The sequence below is a fragment of the Chelonoidis abingdonii genome, chromosome 11 (assembly GCF_003597395.2).
Source record: "Chelonoidis abingdonii isolate Lonesome George chromosome 11, CheloAbing_2.0, whole genome shotgun sequence".
NCBI classification, from domain to species: Eukaryota; Metazoa; Chordata; order Testudines; family Testudinidae; genus Chelonoidis; species Chelonoidis abingdonii.
In genome coordinates, this window is record NC_133779.1 from 59,865,162 (window position 1) to 59,884,330 (window position 19,169).

The 19,169-nt window shown below is 58.2% G+C and overlaps 1 protein-coding gene across 1 annotated transcript in view; it reads left to right on the top strand.

Moving 5' to 3' along the window:
* Positions 1-818: 818 nt before the first annotated feature.
* The window catches only part of LOC116838290 (protein NKG7-like), a 23,406-nt gene continuing 5,055 nt past the window's right edge, over positions 819-19,169 (top strand). Inside the window, exons 1-3 of the mRNA XM_032803335.1 lie at positions 819-1,005; positions 1,421-1,567; positions 1,768-1,902. Of these exons, the coding sequence (XP_032659226.1) occupies positions 831-1,005; positions 1,421-1,567; positions 1,768-1,902 (457 nt within the window). The 5' untranslated portion in view covers positions 819-830. The remainder of the gene's footprint in view (positions 1,006-1,420; positions 1,568-1,767; positions 1,903-19,169) is intronic.

The following is a 19,169-nucleotide window of genomic DNA, read 5'->3' on the forward strand; positions in this document are numbered from 1 at the left end:
CTCCTCACCACCTCGGGTACACACATGGCAAGTTGGTGAACCCAGAGAAAGATGTGTCTGTAAGGCCCCCCCGCCTTTTGTCCCTTTGTCTTCAATCCCTCTGCCCCACCCTCCTAATTAAATGTTTCCTGATCGCCCACCCCTCCTTCCCTACCACCCCGCCCCCCACTACCTTCCCCACTTCACCATCCTCTCCCCTCCCCCCACCCTCCAGCCCTAACCCCACACAATCACTACCTCCCTACCCCAGCCATCGCTCCCCCCATCCCCCCACCTTCCATCCATCCAAACCCCCACACTACCCTCCCCCACTCCACCATCCTCTCCCCATCCCCCACCCTCGATCATCCCTCCACCCCACACTATCCCCTCCCCCACTCCCGAGCCTTCCTCCCACATCCCCCCACCCTTCCTTCCACACTCATCCCTCTACCTCCTTTCCACCCCAATCCCACCCCCACCCCTTGACCCACACCTACTCCTCCCCACCCACATCCCTCGCTCCCATCCCCCACTCTTCCATCCTCCTCCCATACCCTTTAGCTCATCCACCCCCAATCATCCCACCCTCCACCCACACACCTACTCTCCCCCACCTCACATCCCTCACTGCACCCTCCCACCTTCACACCCCACACCCCTCCCAATCTAGCCTCCTTCCACCACCAATCATTCCCCCCCCTCCATCCCCACACCATCCTCCCATCCCTCCAGCCCCCCAGCTCCAGGGGTGTGGCTCAGCCCTGCTGCTCTGGGCCAGGATTGCCTCTGACTCATTCCCCTCAACAGGTGCTGCCCGGATCCTAGCACTGCCCCCCCTCTCCCCGGCGATGGCTTCTCCCCGGATCCTCAGCACCATCCTGGCCCTGCTCAGCCTCCTGCTGCTCCTGGCCTCCCTGGGCTCTGACCACTGGCTGGTGGCCAACAGCCGCCTCATCACGTCCTATTCGGGGCTGTGGAAAGTCTGCGTCAATTCAGGGTGTTGGATGTTTGCTTCAGTGCCAGGTGGGGGCAGCCTGACTCCGCCAGGAAACCCCCCTGCTGCAGCCACTCCCTTGACAGGGGCCAGGACTCCTGGGTTCTGCCCTTGGCTCTGGGAGGGGAGTGGGGACTATGGATTAGAGCAGAGGGGGCTGGGATCCAGGACTCTTGGGTTCTGGCTCTGGGAGGGTAGACGGGTCTAGTGGTTAAAGCAGGGGGCATGGGAGCCAGGACTCCTGGGTTTTGGCTCTGAGAGGGGATTAGGGTCTAATGGTTAGAGCAGGGGGGATGGGAGCCAAGACTCCTGGATTCTGGCTCCTGGAGGGGAGTGGGGTCTAGTGGTTAGAGCAGAGGGGTGGCAGCCAGGACTCCTGGGTTCTATTTTAGTTTGCTGCAGGGTTATTCTCCATTTAGCCCCTGGTCTCTCTTGGCTCCTCAGGTTACATTGAGGCCACCAGGGCTTTCCTGTTCCTGGCCATGATCGCCGGGTTTCTCTCGTTCTTCGCTCTCATCGCTTCGTTCTTCCGCTCCCACATCTGCTCCGTGTCCCTGACCCTGGTCTCTGCCGTGGGCAGCTTCAGCGCAGGTACTGCCCCCTTGGGGCCTCCTCCCCCCAGTTACTCCCAGTCCCCCAAATCATGCAACCCCTCGCCAGCCCTGGGGAACCCTCCATCCAGGGACCCTGCCCTGGGCTCTGGCAGCCCTCCCTGGTGGTGGGACTGGGCAGGGGCTGGGACTGAGCGTGGGCCACGCTGAGGGGTGTCCGTGCTGTTCCCTTTGCCCCAGGGCTCTGTGCCATGATCGCGCTGGGCGTGTACACAGGGGAGTTCACTGGGGCCGTGAATGTCCCACCAGGCCAAGTCACCTTCGGTTGGTCCTTCGGCCTCGGCTGGGCCTCCTTCCCCCTCTTCCTCATCACTGGTGAGTGCAACATCGGGGAGTGTCGAAAGGCAGCTGCCTCTGGGGTGAGGAGTGGGGGCTGATTATACAGGGACCCCTCGCCCAGCACTGAGATGCAGCCACCTCTGGGGTGGGGTGTGAGGGCTGGTTACACAGGGACCCCTTGCCTGGCACTGAGATGCAGCCACATCTGGGGTGGGGTGCAGGGGCTGGTTATACAGGGACCCCTTGCCTGGCACTGAGATGCAGCCACGTTTTGGGTGGGGTGTGGGGGCTGGTTATACAGGGACCCCTCGCCCAGCGCTGAGATGCAGCCAGCTCTGGGGTGCGGTGCGGGGGCTGGTTATACAGGGATCCCTTGCCCGGTACTGAGATGCAGCCACCTCTGGGGTGGGGGGTGCCGCGTACCAGTAGATGATGCTCCCATTGCTCCCACTGCTGCTCTGAGGCCATTTCTCTTCTTTCCCCCAGGTGTGGTGACGCTTTGCACCCTGAGAGCCTCCTAGAGCTGAGTGTGGGGCCTGCACTGCCCCCGTAGGGGCCCGACGGAGCCTGTGGTATCCTGGGACTGATTCCCCCAACAGCCCGGAGCAGAGAGAGAGAGAGAGAGAGAGAGAGAGTGTGTGTGTGTGTGTGTGTGTGTGTGTGTGTGTGTGTCACCCTGGGATCCCACAGACCCGTGATCCCGACCCCCCAAATCCCCCCTTTCTGTTCCCTCCCTTTCACCACAGCTTCTGCCAGACTCACATGGAGATTAAAGGGCCTGTTCTCAGAGCCTCCTGTCTAGTGACTTATTCCCCCTCGGAGACGGATGGGTATCGAAGACAGCCAGGACTCCTGGGTTCTCTCCCCCGCTCTGGAGGGGAGTGGGGTCTGGTGGGTTAGAGCTGGGGGAGGGGGCTGGGAGCCAGGACTCCTGAGTTCTCTCCCTGGCTGGACTCCTGGGTTCTCTCCCCCGCTCTGGAGGGGAGTGGGGTCTGGTGGGTTAGAGCTGGGGGAGGGGGCTGGGAGCCAGGACTCCTGAGTTCTCTCCCTGGCTCTGGGAGGGGAGTGGGGTCTAGTGGTTACAGCAAATGGTTGGGTCTGAGAGCCAGGACTCCTGGGTTCCATCCTCATGTTAGCTCTTTGCTAAGCATGGGTGGAGCTGGCTGGTGCTTCGATGGGAGACTCCCGGGGAGCAGGGCTCTGATCCAGGAGGGCACGGCCATGCAGGGGCAGGGGGATGGGACCCCACCTCCAGTATGGGTACAAGAGGCACCCTTGGGGCTAGGGGTAGCCCTGAAGCTGCAGCCTGGTTGGATCCGCATTAACCCTTCGAGGGGGAACCTGCTGCAGAGACCTTGAGAGGGGATCCTCTCAGTCCTGTGGTACGTGTGGGGCTGGGTCGGGAGCTGGGATTGAGAAGGTTAAATGAACCAGAGTCCCCAGCGCAGCCCTGACTGTCTGGGGAATGCAGCCGGCTGCCTGTCCTGCCCCCGTCCATCCCCAGACACCCTGTGATAAATGAAGGGGGGGAGCTCCCTGTGATGGACACCCAGCCAGTCAGCGGCTGTAAAATCCCCCTTGGTGGCACTTCTCGAGATGCTCTACCTGTAGGGGTTAAAAGGCCCCCCAGGTAAAGAAAAGGGAGTGGGCCCCTGGCTGAGAGAGCCAGTGGGGAGGCCAGAAGTTTTGAAAATTGGACCAAGACGCCCCCTTGGTCTGTCTGTCGTTCTGTGGGGGTGGCGACCGGGGCAGAGCGATGCTGGACGAAGCTTGAGCCAGGTATGAAAAAACCCTCAGGCTGATACCTAGAAACGGCTCGATGACACCCCGGCCGCGCGAGCAGATCCAGGAACGTCCAGGGGGATGCGCTGGGGTTTGTCTCCTTGACTTCATCACAGCTGGTGGCCTCCGCGGGGGTAACCCCGGGGCTTTCGCTTTGCTTGTAACCGTCACGCTGGAGCTCAAGAAACTCTTCCTGGCGTTTAATCCTTGGAGCTGTAGCCAGAGCCTGAGTCCCCAGATGCAGGGGCACTTCAGCAGCGGGTCCTGGAGCGGAAGGACCCCCCTGCTGCCGAATTGCCACTGAAGACCTGGAGTGGAAGAAGCTCTGGGGGCCTGGGCCCCGCGAGAGTTTTCTGGAGCCCCTGGAGCGAGTAAAGGACCCTGCTCCAGGGGCCCCAAAAAACTCTCACGGTTGCCTCTGCAGGGCCTGGGGCAAATTGCCCCACTTGCCCCCACCCTCTGGGCAGCCCTGCCCAGATGTATTTTCTTCTTCTTTTTTGTTAATTAATAAAATGTATCTTTTTTAAGAGCAGGATTTGGATCGTTGGTGTCCGAAGAGGTTTGTGCATATGTTTGATTTGCTGGGGGCAGCAGCTAATTTCCTTTGTTTTCTGTCTCAGCTCTTCCCCAGAGGGGGGTGAAGGGCTGAAGGTGCCGCACAGGGAGGAATTCCCAGGTGCCCCTTCCTGGGTCCAAGGGAGTTTTTGCACTAGGTGGTGGCAGCGTTTACCCATCCAAGGCCAGAGAGAAGCTGTAACCTGGGGAGTTTAATACCAGCCTGGGGTGGCTGGTGTGAATTGTTAGAATCCTTGCGGGCCCGCAACTTCTGCACTCGACGTGCCTAGTGGGGATTCAGCTCTGACCCCCCCCAAACACTGCCACCCCTCAGCCCATCCTCAGGCCCAGCCACCCCTTCACCCCCCATCCCCACCCATCTGGGGAGCTGTCCGGGGGGGGGGCTGGGCTGGGGTCTCTCCAGGCTAGTGTGGGGGGGGAGGTTCCATGGCAGTTGGTGACCCAGAGAGGCTGGTGTCTGGGTAAGGGTCCCCCAGCCCCCTCGTCCCTTCGTCTTCCAGAGATCACATTGTGTGCGGTGAAGTTATCGACTCATACAGTTGCCTGTTGACCTGCACCCATCAGTTCCATCCCTCTGTTCCCTACCCCATCCACCCCCATCTCCCCATTCCCCCCTCACCACACCTCCCAGTCCATCCATCCAGAATCCATTCCGCACACCCAGCCTCCATTCCCCCATACCCACCCCTGGCAACACCCATCCCAATGTCCCCATACAACCCCCTCATCCACCCCCAATCCCCTATACACACACCTCCATTCCGTCGATCCATCATCATCCCACGACACCCAGCCCTCCATCCCCCATACCACCCCTGAACCCCATCCCCTGTCCCCCCTACATACACCCTATCTTCCCCCCATTTCCCATTCACCCATTTACACACCCCTCCATCACCCTCTCCCCTCATACACACACCTCTCATCCATCCATCCCCAGACCAGCACCTCCTTACCCCATCTCCCCATACACACCTCACATCTCCCGCAATACCCGTTCCCCCTACACACCCTCCAGTCCACCCCTCATCCCCTCTACACACACCTCTATCGATCCATCTATCCATCCCCAACACCAGCCCTCAATCTCCCTATACCCACCCTGCAAACCCCCATCCCTATCGCCCCATACACACCCCTTCATCCCCCCATTCCCTGTCCCCCATACATCACCCGTCCATCACCCCATCCCCCGTATACGCACACTTCCATTCCATCCATCCAACCCCACACTCAAGCCCCCCATGCCCATCCCTCATCACCCACCCCTTACACACACACCTCAATCCATCGATCCATCCCCACACCTAGCCCTTCATCTCCATCCCCATCCCCCCATCCCCACCCCTCCATCCACCCCATCCCCCCATCTGAGGGCTTGGCTCAGATCAGCTGATCTGGGCTGGGGTTTCCATCTCCCTCTCATCCCTCCCTGCCCCCCTTGCAGGTGCTCCCCAGATCCCAGCCTGCCCCTGGGCCCCAACCCCCCCACCCTGTGATGCTGTGTCTCCGAATCGCCAGCCCCAGCCTGGCCCTGCTCAGTCTCCTGCTGCTGCTGGCGGCTCTGGGCTCTGACCACTGGCTGCTGACGAAGGAAAACCAAATGTTGATCCATTCGGGGCTGTGGAAGTTCTGTATGAATCTGAGGTGCCTGATACCTCTGACTGTACCAGGTAAGGGCAGCCGGGTGCCACCAGGGATCCCACCACTGCCACCAGCCACCTCCACCAGGCACAGCCAGGACTCCTGGGTCCTAGCCTCAGCTCTGTGAGGGTCTATGGGTTAGAGCAGGGGGGTTGGGAGCCAGGACTCCTGGGTTCTCTCCTTGGCTCTGGGAGGGGAGTGGGGACTAGTGGTTAGAGCAGGGGGGGTTGGGAGCCAGGACTCCTGGGTTCTCTCCCTGGCTCTGCGAGGGGAGTGGGGACTAGTAGTTAGAGTAAGGGTTGGGGCGGGTGGGGGCCAGGACTTCTGGGTTCTGCGGTAGTTTGTTGCCATCTCATTCTCCTTTTCAGCCCTGATCGCTCTTGTCTCCTCAGATCGCATGAGGGCCAGCAGGATTTGCCTGATCCTGGCTGTGGTCGCTGCGTTTCTCTCCTGCTTGGCTCTCCTCGCCTCGTTCTTCCGCTCCCACCTCGGCTCCATACCCCTGACCCTCGTCTCTGCCGTGGGCAGCTTCAGTGCTGGTACCCCCCACCCCCAGGGCCTCCTCCCCCCAGCGACGCCTACGGATGCGTGGTCCCTCCCACACCAGGGACCTGGGGGTTCTCCCCCGCCCAGAGGCGGGTACCTTAAAATGTTCTGCTGCTGCAGCTCACAGCCTGGGCCGCCGCAAGACTGCGTCCCCTGAGCATCCATGGGCCATGCCGCCCTGGGTCACCCCCCAGCAGCCTGGCCACAGCCTCCCATCCTGGTCCCACCCATCCTGGTCCTCTTTGCTGGTGGGAGGTTTGAAGCCTGTTCTGGGGCCCGGGACAAAGGCAAATTTGCATCCTCACGGCTAAGATTTAAGCAACACACTCAGGGTGCGGGAGATTTCGTAGCCAGCTGCCTCTCTGGCTTTCTCTCCGTCCCGACCTGCAGACGACCAAGGGGCCGGTTTCCTTCGCCGCCCCAGGTCTTTGCCTCACCAGGTTTCTCAGCTATATCCAGTGCAGGGCTGCCCAGAGGCTTCAGGGGGCTGGGGGTCTTTGGTGGCAGGTCCCAGGGCGGAAGGACACCTCACCGCGGGTCTTTGGGGCACTTCCGCGGTGGGTCCCAGAGCAAAAGGACCCCCCGCCTCCGAATTGCCGCCGAAGACCCAGAGCAAGTGAAGGGCCCCGCTCCAGGGGCCCCGAAAAACTCTCGTGGGAGCAATTGCAGAGCCCGAGGCCTGGGTCAAAATGCCCCGCCTGCCCTCCCCGGGTGGCCCTGATCCAGTGCCCGGGGACTTCGACCCCTTGGACTCTCAGCTCGTCCCCCGGTGTGGTGCCGATCGTCCCCACCTCATGGCTTCAACGCCCTGCGCCCCTTCCCGCCCACCCGCCGATCGCTCCGGAATCGGCGCTGCCTTGTCGGAGCGCGGCGGAGGCCGGGAGGTCGCTGCCCGTTAAGGGGACCAGACAGCAAGAGTGAAAAATTGGGATGGGGGTGGGGGGTAATAGGAGCCTATATAAGAAAAAGACCCAAAAATTGGGACTGTCCCTATAAAAGTGGGACACCTGGTCACCCTCCTGCCTGTCCTCCCATCAGGGGGAAAACCTGGTGTCTCCCCCTTCACTGGCCATGCAAGGCCCAGGGTGAGCGAGTAGCCGGGGCTGCCCATGTGGGGGTCACACCGACGCCCCAGTGCTTGATCACCAGCAGCTCCGTCCCAGCCCTCGCTCCGGCCGCTGGGCCCAGCTGACTCCGTGCTCTTCCCTTTGGGCGCAGGTCTCTGTGCCACCATCGCCATGGCCGTGTTCGCGTCCCAGAGCGCGAAGAGCATGATGGGCACCTCGGCTCGAGTCAGCTTCGGGTGGGCCTTCGTCCTGGGCTGGGCTGCCTGCCCACTCGCCCTCCTAGCCAGTGAGTGCAGTGGGGCGGGAGGGTGGATTGAAATGCAACTGCTTCTGGGGTGAGACATGGGGACTCCTCACCCAGCACTGAGATGCAGCCACCTCTGGGGTGGGGCCATGGGGACCCCTCACCCGGCACTGAGATGCAGCCACCTCTGGGGTGGGGCTGCAGGGACCCCTCACCCGGCACTGAGATGCAGCCACCTCTGGGGTGGGATGTGGGGACCCTCACCCAGCACTGAGATGCAGCCACCTCTGAGGTGGGACGCGGGGTAGCAGCTGCCCAGCGACACAGCACGGGGCTGGCTCGCTTGGCCCTGAGACGTCCCTGCGGGTCCCACCCCTGCCCTGACTCCGTTTTTCTCCCCTCCTCCAGGTGTGGTGACATTTTTTTCCCAAGGATCTTCATGGAGCTGAGTGTGGGGCCTGCGCTGCCCCCAGGGACAGAGCCGGTGTCGGACGGAGCCTGCAGCTGGGTCGATTCCCTCAGCCGCTCTCTAGAGTGTGTGTGTGTGTGTGTGTGTGTGTGTGTGTGTGTGTGTGTGTGTGTGTGTGTGTGTGTGTGTGTGTGTGTGTGTGTGTGTGTGTGTGAGAACATCCTTGGAGGCTCCCACAAACCCGTGATCCCCCCACAACAGAGTTCCCCATTTCTGTTCCCTTCCTTTCCAAGGCCCACTTGTTCTATGGAGATTAAAGGGCCTGTTCTCAGAGCCGCCTGGCTGGTGACTGATTCCCCGTCAGAGACAGATGTGTATCAAAGACGGCCAGGACTCCTGGGTTCTCTCCCCTGCTGGGCGGAGAGTGGGGTCTGGTGGGTTAGAGCTGGGGGAGGGGGCTGGAGGGAGCCAGGACTCCTGGGTTCTATCCCTGGCTTTGGGAGGGAAGTGGGGTCTAGGGGGTTACTGCTGGGGGAGGAGGCTGGAGGAAGCCAGGACTCCTGGGTTCTCTCCCTGGCTCGGGGAGGGAAGGGGGGTCTAGTGGTCAGAAGGAGGCAGGTGCCAGGACACCTGGGTTCTGTCTCCTGCTAAGCAGGGTTGGGGCTGGTTGCTGCTGGGCTGGGATCTGCCACCGCTTGGCTGGTATCTCCTCTCGGCGGCCGGGCTTTGGAACAGACGGGTCCCGTTTCTAAGGCCAGTGAAGACGCTGAAGACTTTCCGTCCACGTTGGAAAGACCCTGTGACATCCATTGACCCCCAGCGGGGAGAAACCTGCCCGTTCTCCTCCCGGCTGGGTGCGGGGGCCTGAAATAACCCTTCCCATTATGGACAGTGTCTCGCAGGGCTGGACCTTCCCCTCGGCTCCGGGAGGCTGCAGGGCAGTGGATCACGTGCCCTGTGCGGAGCGGGGGCAGGAACCGTGGAGTAAGGGGGCAAAGGCTTCCCATGGCTGTGTGGCCGGGCTGGATTGACTGGCTGTGGGGCAGCTTCTCTGGTGGGGTGAGATGGGGGGTTAGGAGCACAGCTTGGGGCTGCCTGGGCAATCGAACGACTGCGGATTTGGGGAATATCTGCTCTCCCTTCTCGCAGCTCGGCCTTCCCCTGGGGCACAGAGGGGATTATTGAAACAGAGTCCCCTGCACAGCCCAGGGGGCATGGGGAACCCAGGGGTCCGTCTGGCCCCACAGCCCCAGCCAGCCAGCCCCAAACACCCCCACCCTGCCGTCCTCCCTCACTCCTCCATCCATCCACCCCCGAAGGCGGGAGCTGGGCTGGGGTCTCCCCTGGCTCCGCGCTGGGGTCCCGGGTGGGGGAAGGGGAGGTTCTATGGCAGTTGGTGACCTGGAAAGGCTGGTGTCTGGGTTAGGGCCCCCCATCCACCCCCCCATCCACCCCTCATCCCTCTCCAGACGCCCCTGCCCCCAATCTGTCTGTCTCTCCAGCTCTGGCCCTTACTGCTCTGGGCTGGGATTTCCGTCTGACTCTCATTCCACCCGGCCCCCGGCCCGACCCAGGTGCTTCCCGGATCCCAGTGCTGCCCCCCACCCCCCGCAATGCTGCCTCTCCAGATCCCCAGCACCGTCCTGGCTCTGCTCAGCCTCCTGCTTCTGGCGGCGGCTCTGAGCTCTGAGCACTGGCTGGAGGCGAGAAGGGAGGGCGTCTTCGTCCACTCGGGGCTCTGGAAGATCTGTGTGAATTCGGTGTGCACCATGCCTTTGAAACTACCCGGTGAGGGCAACCCACCGCCGCCCCCGGCCAGCTCCAGGGGGCTCGGAGCCAGGACGCCTGGGTTCTTGCTCTGGGAAGGGAATGGGGTCTAGTGGTTAGAGCGGGGGGGTGCGAGAGTCAGGACTCCTGGGTTCTGGCTCTGGGAGGGGAGTGGGGTCTAGGGGGTAGAGTAGGGGGTGGTGTGGGAGCCAGGACACCTGGGTTCTGGCTCTGGGAAGGGAGTGGGTCTAGTGATTAGAGCGGGATGTGGGGGCTGGGAGGCAGGACTCCTCGTTTCTGGATCTGGGAAGGGAATGGGGTCTAGTGGTTAGAGCGGGGGTGTGCGGGAGTCAGGACGCCTGGGTTCTGGCTCTGGGAAGGGAGTGGTGTCTAGTGGTTAGAGCGGGGTTGCTGGGAGCCAGGATGCCTGGGTTCTGGCTCTGGGAAGGGAGTGGCGTCTAGTGGTTAGAGCGAGGGGGCTGGAAGCCAGGACTTCTGGGTTCTGGCTCTGGGAGAGAAGTGGGTTCTAGTGGTTAGAGCAGGGGGTGTAGGACTCCTGAATTCTATTTCTGTTTGCTGCAGGGTTATTCTCCATCCCCCCCTGGTCTCTCTGGCTCCTCAGATTACATTGAGGCCACCAAGACGTTCTTGATACTGGGCCTGCTCGCAGGGCTGCTCTCGGCCTTCTCACTCCTCGCTTTGCTCAGCGGCTCCAGCCTCAACGCCGTGTCCCCCCTCGTGGTCTCTGCCATGGGCAGCTTCAGCGCAGGTACCTCCCCCCCGCCCCCCGGCCTTCTTCCCCCTGCTGTTCCCAGCCCCCTGGATACCATGTACCCCTCCCCAGCCAACCTCGGGGACACCCCCCCCCCGAGACCCTTCCCTGGGCTCTGGCAGCGTCCCCTGGTGGTGGAACGGGGCAGGGGCCCTGGGATTGTGCCTGGCGGGTGCTAAGGGGTGTCCATGCTGTGTCCACTTTGGCCCTAGGTTTCTGCATCCTGATTGCGCTGACCGTGTTCACCAGCGAGTTTGCTGAAGTCATAAAGGTCACCTGGCCCCACATCTCCTTTGGCTGGTCCTGGGGCCTCGGCTGGGCCTCCATCCCCCTCTTCCTGCTGACCGGTGAGTGTGCCAGAGGGGAAATTTGAAATGCGGCCACCTCTGGGGTGAGGCTGGTTACACACGGAGACGGTTCATCCGGTGCTGAGATGCAGCCACCTCTGGGGCAGGGCATCTGGGAAACAGCTGCACACAACATCGCACAAGGACGGCTCCCCCGACGCTGAGATGCAGCCACCTCTGGGGCAGGGCAGCTGGGAAACAGCTGCACAGAACGCCGCACAGGGATGGCTCACCCAGCACTGAGATGCAGCCACCTCTGGCCAGGGCAGCTGGGGAACAGCTGCACATAATGCTGCACAGAGACAGCTCACCTGGAGCTGATGCAGCCACCTCTGGGGCATGGCAGCTGGGGGGCCGCTGCACATAACAGCGCACAGGGACAGCTCGTCCGGCACTGATGCAGGCACCTCTGGGGTGGGGCAGCTGGGTTCTAGTGGATATCGATCCCATCAGTCCCATTGCTGCCCTAAGATCATTGTTCTCCTCTTTCCTGCAGGTGGGGTAACGTTATTGGCCCAGGAGTCCAACTCGATCTGAGCATGGAGCCTGAGCTGCCCCCTGGGGACGGTGCCAGCAGCTGCCGGGGCCAGGTGGAGCCTGCAGTGTTGTGGGAATGATTTCCCCCAGCACCCCAGAGCAGAGGTGTGTGTGTGTCTGCTGCCCCCTGCTGGAGGGGCTGAGCCCTGCATTGTGTGTGTGTGTGTGTGTGTGTGTGTCCCTTCTGCCCCCTGCTGGATGAAATGAGCCCTGCATGCTGTGTGTGTGTGTGTGTGTGTGTGTGTGTGTGTGTGTGTCCCTGCTGCCCCCTGCTGGAGGGAATGAGCCCTGCTGTGTGTGCGTCTCTGAACCAGGCAGTGCCTCCTCCCCCAATCTCTACTGCTCTGGCTGTGACACCCTCTCCCCCCACCCATATCCCAGCCCCATCCTTTGGGGTCCTGCAACTGTTCTTTGTACAAACATTAAAAAGTCCGTCCCCAAGGCATCATGTCAGGTGATTTATTCCAGCCTTTCTTATGTTTGAAAGGGAGTCCAGACTCCTGGGTTCTCTCCCCAGCTCTGGGAGGGGAGTGGGGTCTAGTGGTTAGAGCAGGGGGGGTGGGCCTGGGAGCCAGGGTTCCTGGGTTCTGCCTCTGGGAGGGAGGGTGGGGTCCAGAGGTTAAAGTGCGGGGAGGGGCTGGGAGCCAGGACTCCTGGGTTCTCTCTCTGGCTGTGGGAGAGGAGTTGGATCACAGCGGTTAGATCTAACAGGTACCCCTGAGTTTCACCTCACTTTAAAATGACTTGCTTGCAAACTCAGACATAAAAATACTGAAATGTCACAGCTACACGATTACTGAACAATTGCTGCTTTCTCATTTCCCCCGTATCATTGTAAATCAATTGGAGTAGAAATATTGTACCTGCATTTCAGTGGCCAGTCTAGGGAGCAGTTTAAACGAGTCATTGTCCATATGAAGCTGTAGATTGTACTGACTTCGCTAGGGCTGTTTCTGTGGCCTGTTGTAAAAGTAGGCAAATATCGGAGTGAACTGATGTACCCCTGGAAGACCTGGGCGTACCCCCAGGGCTGCCTTAGGGGTGAGCCACCAGGGATGCCATGGTCAAGGGGGCACCGTGCAGGAGCACAGAGGTGCGTACTGGTGGTGCCTGAAATTGCTCCTCGCTGGTAGGGGAGGGCCTCATGTGGGGGGGGGGGCATCCAGATTTCTCCCTAATGGAGGAACATGGGGGGAGGAGCAGTGCTTACCCCCCAACATTCCTCCGCACCCCCCTAGGGGTGCTGGGGGGTGGTGAGGAGCTATGCCAGATGCTCTCTGCAGCCAAGTCAGTTTGCCCACATGGGCATGGGATGGGGGGTTCAGGGGGTAGGGGCTAATGGGGGGGATCCTGGGTAACCCAGGGGGCCAGAGGCAATGGGGGGGTGCCATGCCGATGGGCCCTGGGGTGCTAACATACAAGTTTGCCCAGAATGGCATTTTCCCTAAGGCCGGCCCTGCGCACCCCTGGCTGAGAACCACTGGATTACAGGGCCACAAGCTGCACCGTCAGGTCTCTAAGCCCTGGCGGGGAAACGAAGCATCTGGTGTTGCCTGGGAAGTGGGGGGTTTTCCCCGCGGTCCTGTGCTAGTTTCGATCCTTCATCGCGCGTTCTGACTCAGTCTCCTGGCGGCTGAACCCCCAGGTCGGTGGAAGCTGGATTTACGGCTATGCTGTTGCTCCTCATTTCTGCATTTGAGTGATTAGCCCCCGAACAAGCATTCGCTGCCCGTGAGACTCGTCACCCGCCTGCCCGTGCTCTCCCCGACCGGGCACAGAACATCAAATGTGTGAGCAAACCCCGCTGATTCGAGTGACTAAACCCAGCCTGGCTCTGTTCCCGCCGGACCAAACCTCCACCAGGATCCCCGGGGTGTCGCGGGCGACCGTCGGGCTGAGTTAAGCTCTGTTTACATCAAGGAAGCTTATTGCTGCCCCTGCCTCACGTGATGAAATCAGGATCTGAGCTAATGACGCTGAGCCGTCACACTTTACTAAGCAAACACCTTTCACCGAACGCCATATAGAAACCCAGCCCTGCCCTTTGACTCACTGTTCATCACGGCATTTGCAAGGACGCCGCATGACATCCCTGCCAAGCACTGACCCTCTCCCATAATTAACCCCTTCTCACCCACAAACACATTCGTATGGGCATTTCCCCCTCTTCCATGGGGCCGGACAAGTCCAGGATGTGGGAGCACAAAGCATCCCTGACTTCTACTGCCTGGGTGTATCCAGCTCCTGCAGGGTAGCTGGTACTTCCTGGTACCAGTCCAGCAGCCCCTCGCTGCCATAGGTCCATCCGGGGCAGGGGAATGGCTCCGCTCTGGTTTCACAGCGGTTGTGAAATGCCCAGCAAGCCGCAGTGACGCAGACGGCACCAGCAGCCAGATGGGTCTGGCGGCATCACCAACGGGATTTCAATGCACCAGAAGCACATTCAGCAACCGTTCGGCACCGGCCGAGAGTGGAACCGAGCCTCTCTCTGCCAGGGCCTCTGCAGGGAAGTCAGGGTTTGGTTTCAGAAGCCCAGGCAATAAGGGGGTACACGGGGTCCCCCAGCATATCAGTGGAGACAGAAACTCCATTTAGATCAACGTCACTTGCTGGGAATTGTGTCTGGAGCCCATAGAACAGCAAGGAAGCCAAAGGCCTGTCTCCAAGATGCTGGTTGCAGCGGTTAGCTTAAGACTTGGGCCTTTGAGTTGGTGGGTCCTGGTGTGCAGGGAGCTTGCCCAGAAGAGGGGGTTCAGCCATCGCTCCCTCCCTCCCCAAACACCCTCTATCTACCTATCAATCCATATATGTGTGTGTGTTGAGGGGGTGGACAGAAAGGTCTCAGCCAGGTCTGAGTGTCCCCTGCCCCCTAGTATCCCTGCCCCAGGTCCCCACAGAGCCAGGGGGAAAGGAAAGAGAAGGGTGGGGGGTGACGCTATGAGCGTACTATAATATTTCGATGGAAGGTGACAGGGCCAGACAGAGTTAATTAACTCCCAGACTGACCTGACCCATGGGTGAACCTCAAGGGCTGGTTAGGAAGACAGGTAAATGAACAGAGCTTTGAAATGCAAGTCTGCAGTGTGAGACATCTCAAGGGGAGGTGTTTGCTCAGGTCTTGTGACGTAACCAAACAAGTCTTGTCTATTGCTAGAGCTTTAATTCAAAGATCAAAAAAGGTATATTAACATTTATGATGATGCTCGAGTGAAATAGTTTGTGGTAACCTGTATCTGAACTGTTTCATGGACAGATCACCCTGCGCTAATTCCCAAGATGTTTGGGAGAAGGAGAATTAAGCCTATTGTTTTCTCAGGCTGAAAGGCTGCTGGAAATGTCTAAAAACCCTGGGACACAATCCTGCTTCATCTCAGATCTGCTTTGGGTTTCAAAAGGGGGAACCTTAAGTCACAAGAATTGAGATCTCCAGTCACTGACTGGAGTCGCCCTGAACATGGACATTGGACTATAACCTCTGGACTATTTTTAAAAGGACATTTGGCAACTACAAGCTCATCTCTGCTGTGTAGCTGAACCTCAAGAATCGAATTTAAGTCTGTCTGTATATTGATCTTTTAACCAACTCTCTCTTTTTCTTTTTTAATAAATTTTAGCTTAGTCAATAAGAATTGGCTGTAGCGTGTATTTTGAGTAAGATCTAAGTTATAATTGGACCAGAGTATGTGGCTGATCCTTTGGGATTGGAAGAACCTTTTCTTTCGTATGATGAGAGAAGATTTTCAGTAATCAGCATCATATCTGATGGGTGTGTCTGGATGGAGGCCTGAGGCTGGGCACTTTAAGGGAACTGCGTTGTTTGGACGTCTGAGTAACCAGCGAGGTACAGAAGCTGTTTTGTGCTGGTTGGTAAATCTAAGTATTGGAATAGCCACCAGCGTTTGGGGTTTGTCTACCCCGTTTGGTTTGCAGTTCACCCTGATTGAGCGACCTCAGCTGGCGCCCACGGGCAGCACCGTCACATGGGGGGGAAGAGAAAATGAAAGTCGAGAGCGACCTTAATGCCTCACTAGAATAGGCAGAACCGCACCCATCCAGCAGGGATGGTGAACAATCCCTGTATTGTTCTGTGGTGAAAGATGAGCCTGTTCTCAGATCCTCCCATCTGGTGACTCCGTCCTCCTCAGAGACACTCCCTTTATCGCCCTCCCGCCGCCTCCCACCCCCCNGTGCCTGCAAGCTCTGCTGTAACCTGCATTCCTGTTGTCCAATAAACCTGTTTTACTGGCTGGCTAAAAGTCACTGTGGGGTCCAGGAAGAGGGGTGCAGGGCTGGACTCCCCCAGACTCCGTGACATTCTGCCCCTAGTTGGTTCCTCCAGCACTTGGCCCAGGAAATTGTCCCCTACACTTTCCAAAAACTTCCTGGATTGTCTGTGTACCACTGTATTGCTCTCCCAGCAGATATCAGGGTGATTAAAGTCTCCCATGAGAACCAGGGCCTGCGATCTAGTAACTTCTGCTCAGCTCCCCTGCCACCACTAGTGTGGGTCATCGGCCCAACGCTACTGCTAATTTCTGATCAGTACCCTTCGTTCTAACTTCAACCTTTAACAAACCCCTTAAACGCATGTATCACTTTAAATAATAACGCTATTGTTATCTTGTAAGATTAAATTTAAAACCTCTAAGCTAAAACTCTAAGTCAAACCACAGTACAGAACAAGAAAACCTCTAAGCTACAACTCTAAGCCACAGTACAGAACTGCAATCTTGGGATTGCTGCCAAGATGCAGTCACAAGAAATCAGGTTCCTGTGCCCTAAAGAGTGAGTGAGTAAGACACACAATCTTGCTCTCTAACTCTCACTAACTTTAACTTTTTACTTATGCCTCAGGTGAGATTCTTAGGGCTCTAAGGATGCCTGGAATCCCTGAAAATTCCTGTCACACACTCCTTGAGTCTCCTGGCTGGCTCACTAGTCTGTTGGCTAATTTAGGGTGTTAATAATATTAATTTGGATAATATGGATTTTAGGGTCGCCAATCTGTTTGATTAGAAGATAATAGGTTCTTGTCCCAAATCAGGCTTCACAGAATTTACAAAGAACCCTTGGGGGTATGACAGGAAGCTCACATTGAGAGAGATATAGCCTTAAAGGCTTTTTATTTAGATAAATGAAGTAGTAATTAAATGGTAAAATAATCAGTTACAAAGTTACAATTGTGTTACTGCTATTCAAAAGATACATATGGTATTATGTTGTTATATGGTACAAAGCTTTGGTTAATATACTCACACCCTTCCTTGATAACATGGTGGTGAGAGACACAGGACCAGCCTTGCCTCTAGCAGTGCAGGTTTCTCAATTCTTGAGCAAGAGGTGCAATTCTTAGAAGAAGCTAGAGCTAAGAGCTATCAAAGCTAACGTAGAGTTTACTTAACTAACTTAAACTTAAACTTAAAATCTAATAAATAAAACTAAGAACAAAAGCTTAGGGAAGCCAAACCTAGCCTAGTCCCCTTGGAACTTAGAAAGTTTGAAAACAAACAAAAAACGAGTACAGCCTGCTAACAGTAGTAGTCGTCGTAAATAGATAGAATTCTCTAGCAAGGTGGGTCACCTCTTGCCTGAAATCCTTCTTCCTATGCCCAAACTTCATTTCCTCACCCACAAAAATGTTAGGGTCACTTACTCCATAGGCTAGTATGTTTGTGCATATTGATAACATGGACATACACACGTGTTATTTTTGTTCGCCAGATATTTTGGTTCTTTCCTTGTGGTGGACCTGTTAAGTCTGTGGGGACAGACTTGGAAACCCCCTAAGCCATTCTTCCATTACCTATCTATCTAGGTGAAAGGTCTCAGACTAACTTTGCCTTAGTTTAACATACAGGATATGGACTGTAGGTCCCTTACGGCCAAACTTACTTTGATATAAATCTATAAACCTATTACAATAAATCAAATACTTAAACTATAAGAAAAGATAGATATATATATAGAGAGAGAGAGATGCAAGCAAGCAGGTTAATCCTATAGGCTACAAGATGTGGGGTTGGGGGAGCAGGAGGTTGCTCCAGGCTGGGACTGAGGGGTTCAGAGGGCAGGAGGGGGATCAGGGCTGGAGCAGTGGGTTAGGGTATGGGAGGGGGTCGGGGTGCAGGCTCTGGGTGGCGCTTACCTCAAGCGGCTCCCAGAAGCAGCGGCATGTCCCACCATCCTGCAGCTTCCATTGGCTGTGATTCCTGGCCAATGGGAGCTGCGGGGGCAGCGTTTGGCGCAGGGGCAATTTGTGGAGCCCCCTGGCTCACCCTATACGTAGGAGCTGGAAGGGGGAGATGCTGCTGCTTCTGGAAACTACAGGGAGTGAGGCAAGTCCCTGACCCCGCTCCCTGGCTGGAGCACCAGAGCGGGGCAAGCCCTGGACTCCACTCCTTGGTGCAAGCTCAAGGGCTGAATTAAAATGTCTGGAGGGCCGGATGCAGCCCTCGTGCCATAGTTTGACCATCCTTGTCATAGTCGCTGTTGTTTAGGCTCCAGCCACAATTTCGGATTTGCTACGGCTCCCAGGTTCCCGATCGTCTTGGTTTGTCTGTGCCTCATGGAGCAGAGATCTGGCTGCTGCCGCATCTGTCTCCACACGCCCCAGTCTCTCCGGGGGACTCAGGAAGCCTCAGCCCGTGGCAGGTTGTCTGGGGCCACTATTTCCTCTCTCCCTCTTCCTCACCTGCCCAGGTGCTCCCCAGATCCTGGCTACTCAGACCCTGAGATTCCCCCCGCGATGCCATTTCTCCGGATCCTCAGCACCTTCCTGGTTCTGCTCAGCCTCCTGCTGCTGCTGCTCGCCCTGGGCTCCGACTTCTGGGTGGCGGACAACGCAGGCGGCCATATGGGGCTGTGGAAGGTCTGCAGCAGTTTAGGGTGTGCGCGATTTCATTCAGTACCAGGTAAGGACAGGCGGCTCCGACAGGGATCCCACCCCTACCACCAAGCAGCTCCACAGGGCAGAACCAGGACTCCTGGGTTCTTTCTCCAGTTCTGGGAGGGGAGTGGGGTCTAGCGGTTAGAGCAGGGGGGTGGCAGCCAGGACTCCTGGGTTCTATTTTAGTTTGCTGCAGGGTTATTCTCCATTTAGCCCCTGGTCTCTCTTGTCTTTTCAGATTTCTTTGACGTCACCAGGGCTTTCCTCTTCCTGGCCATGATCGCCGGGTTTCTCTCGTTCTTCACTCTCATCGCTTCGTTCTTCCGCTCCCACCTCGGCCCCGTGTCCCTGACCCGGGTCTCTGCCGTGGGCAGCTTCAGCGCAGGTACCGCCCCCTCGGGGCCTCCTCCCCCGGCTACTCCCAGCCCCCCAAACCGTGCAGCCCCCCCGTCAGCCCTGGGGAACCCCCCATCCAGGGACTCTGCCCTGGGCTCTGGCAGCCCCCCCTGGTGGTGGGACGGGGCAGGGGCTGGGACTGAGCGTGGGCCGCGTTGAGGGGTGTCTGTGCTGTTCCCTTTGCCCCAGGGCTCTGTGCCATGATCGCGCTGGCCGTGTTCACAGGGGAGTTCAATGGGGCCGTGAAGGTCCTGCCAGACCAAGTCGCCTTCGACTGGTCCTTCGGCCTCGGCTGGGTGTCCTTCCTCCTCTTCCTCATCACTGGTGAGT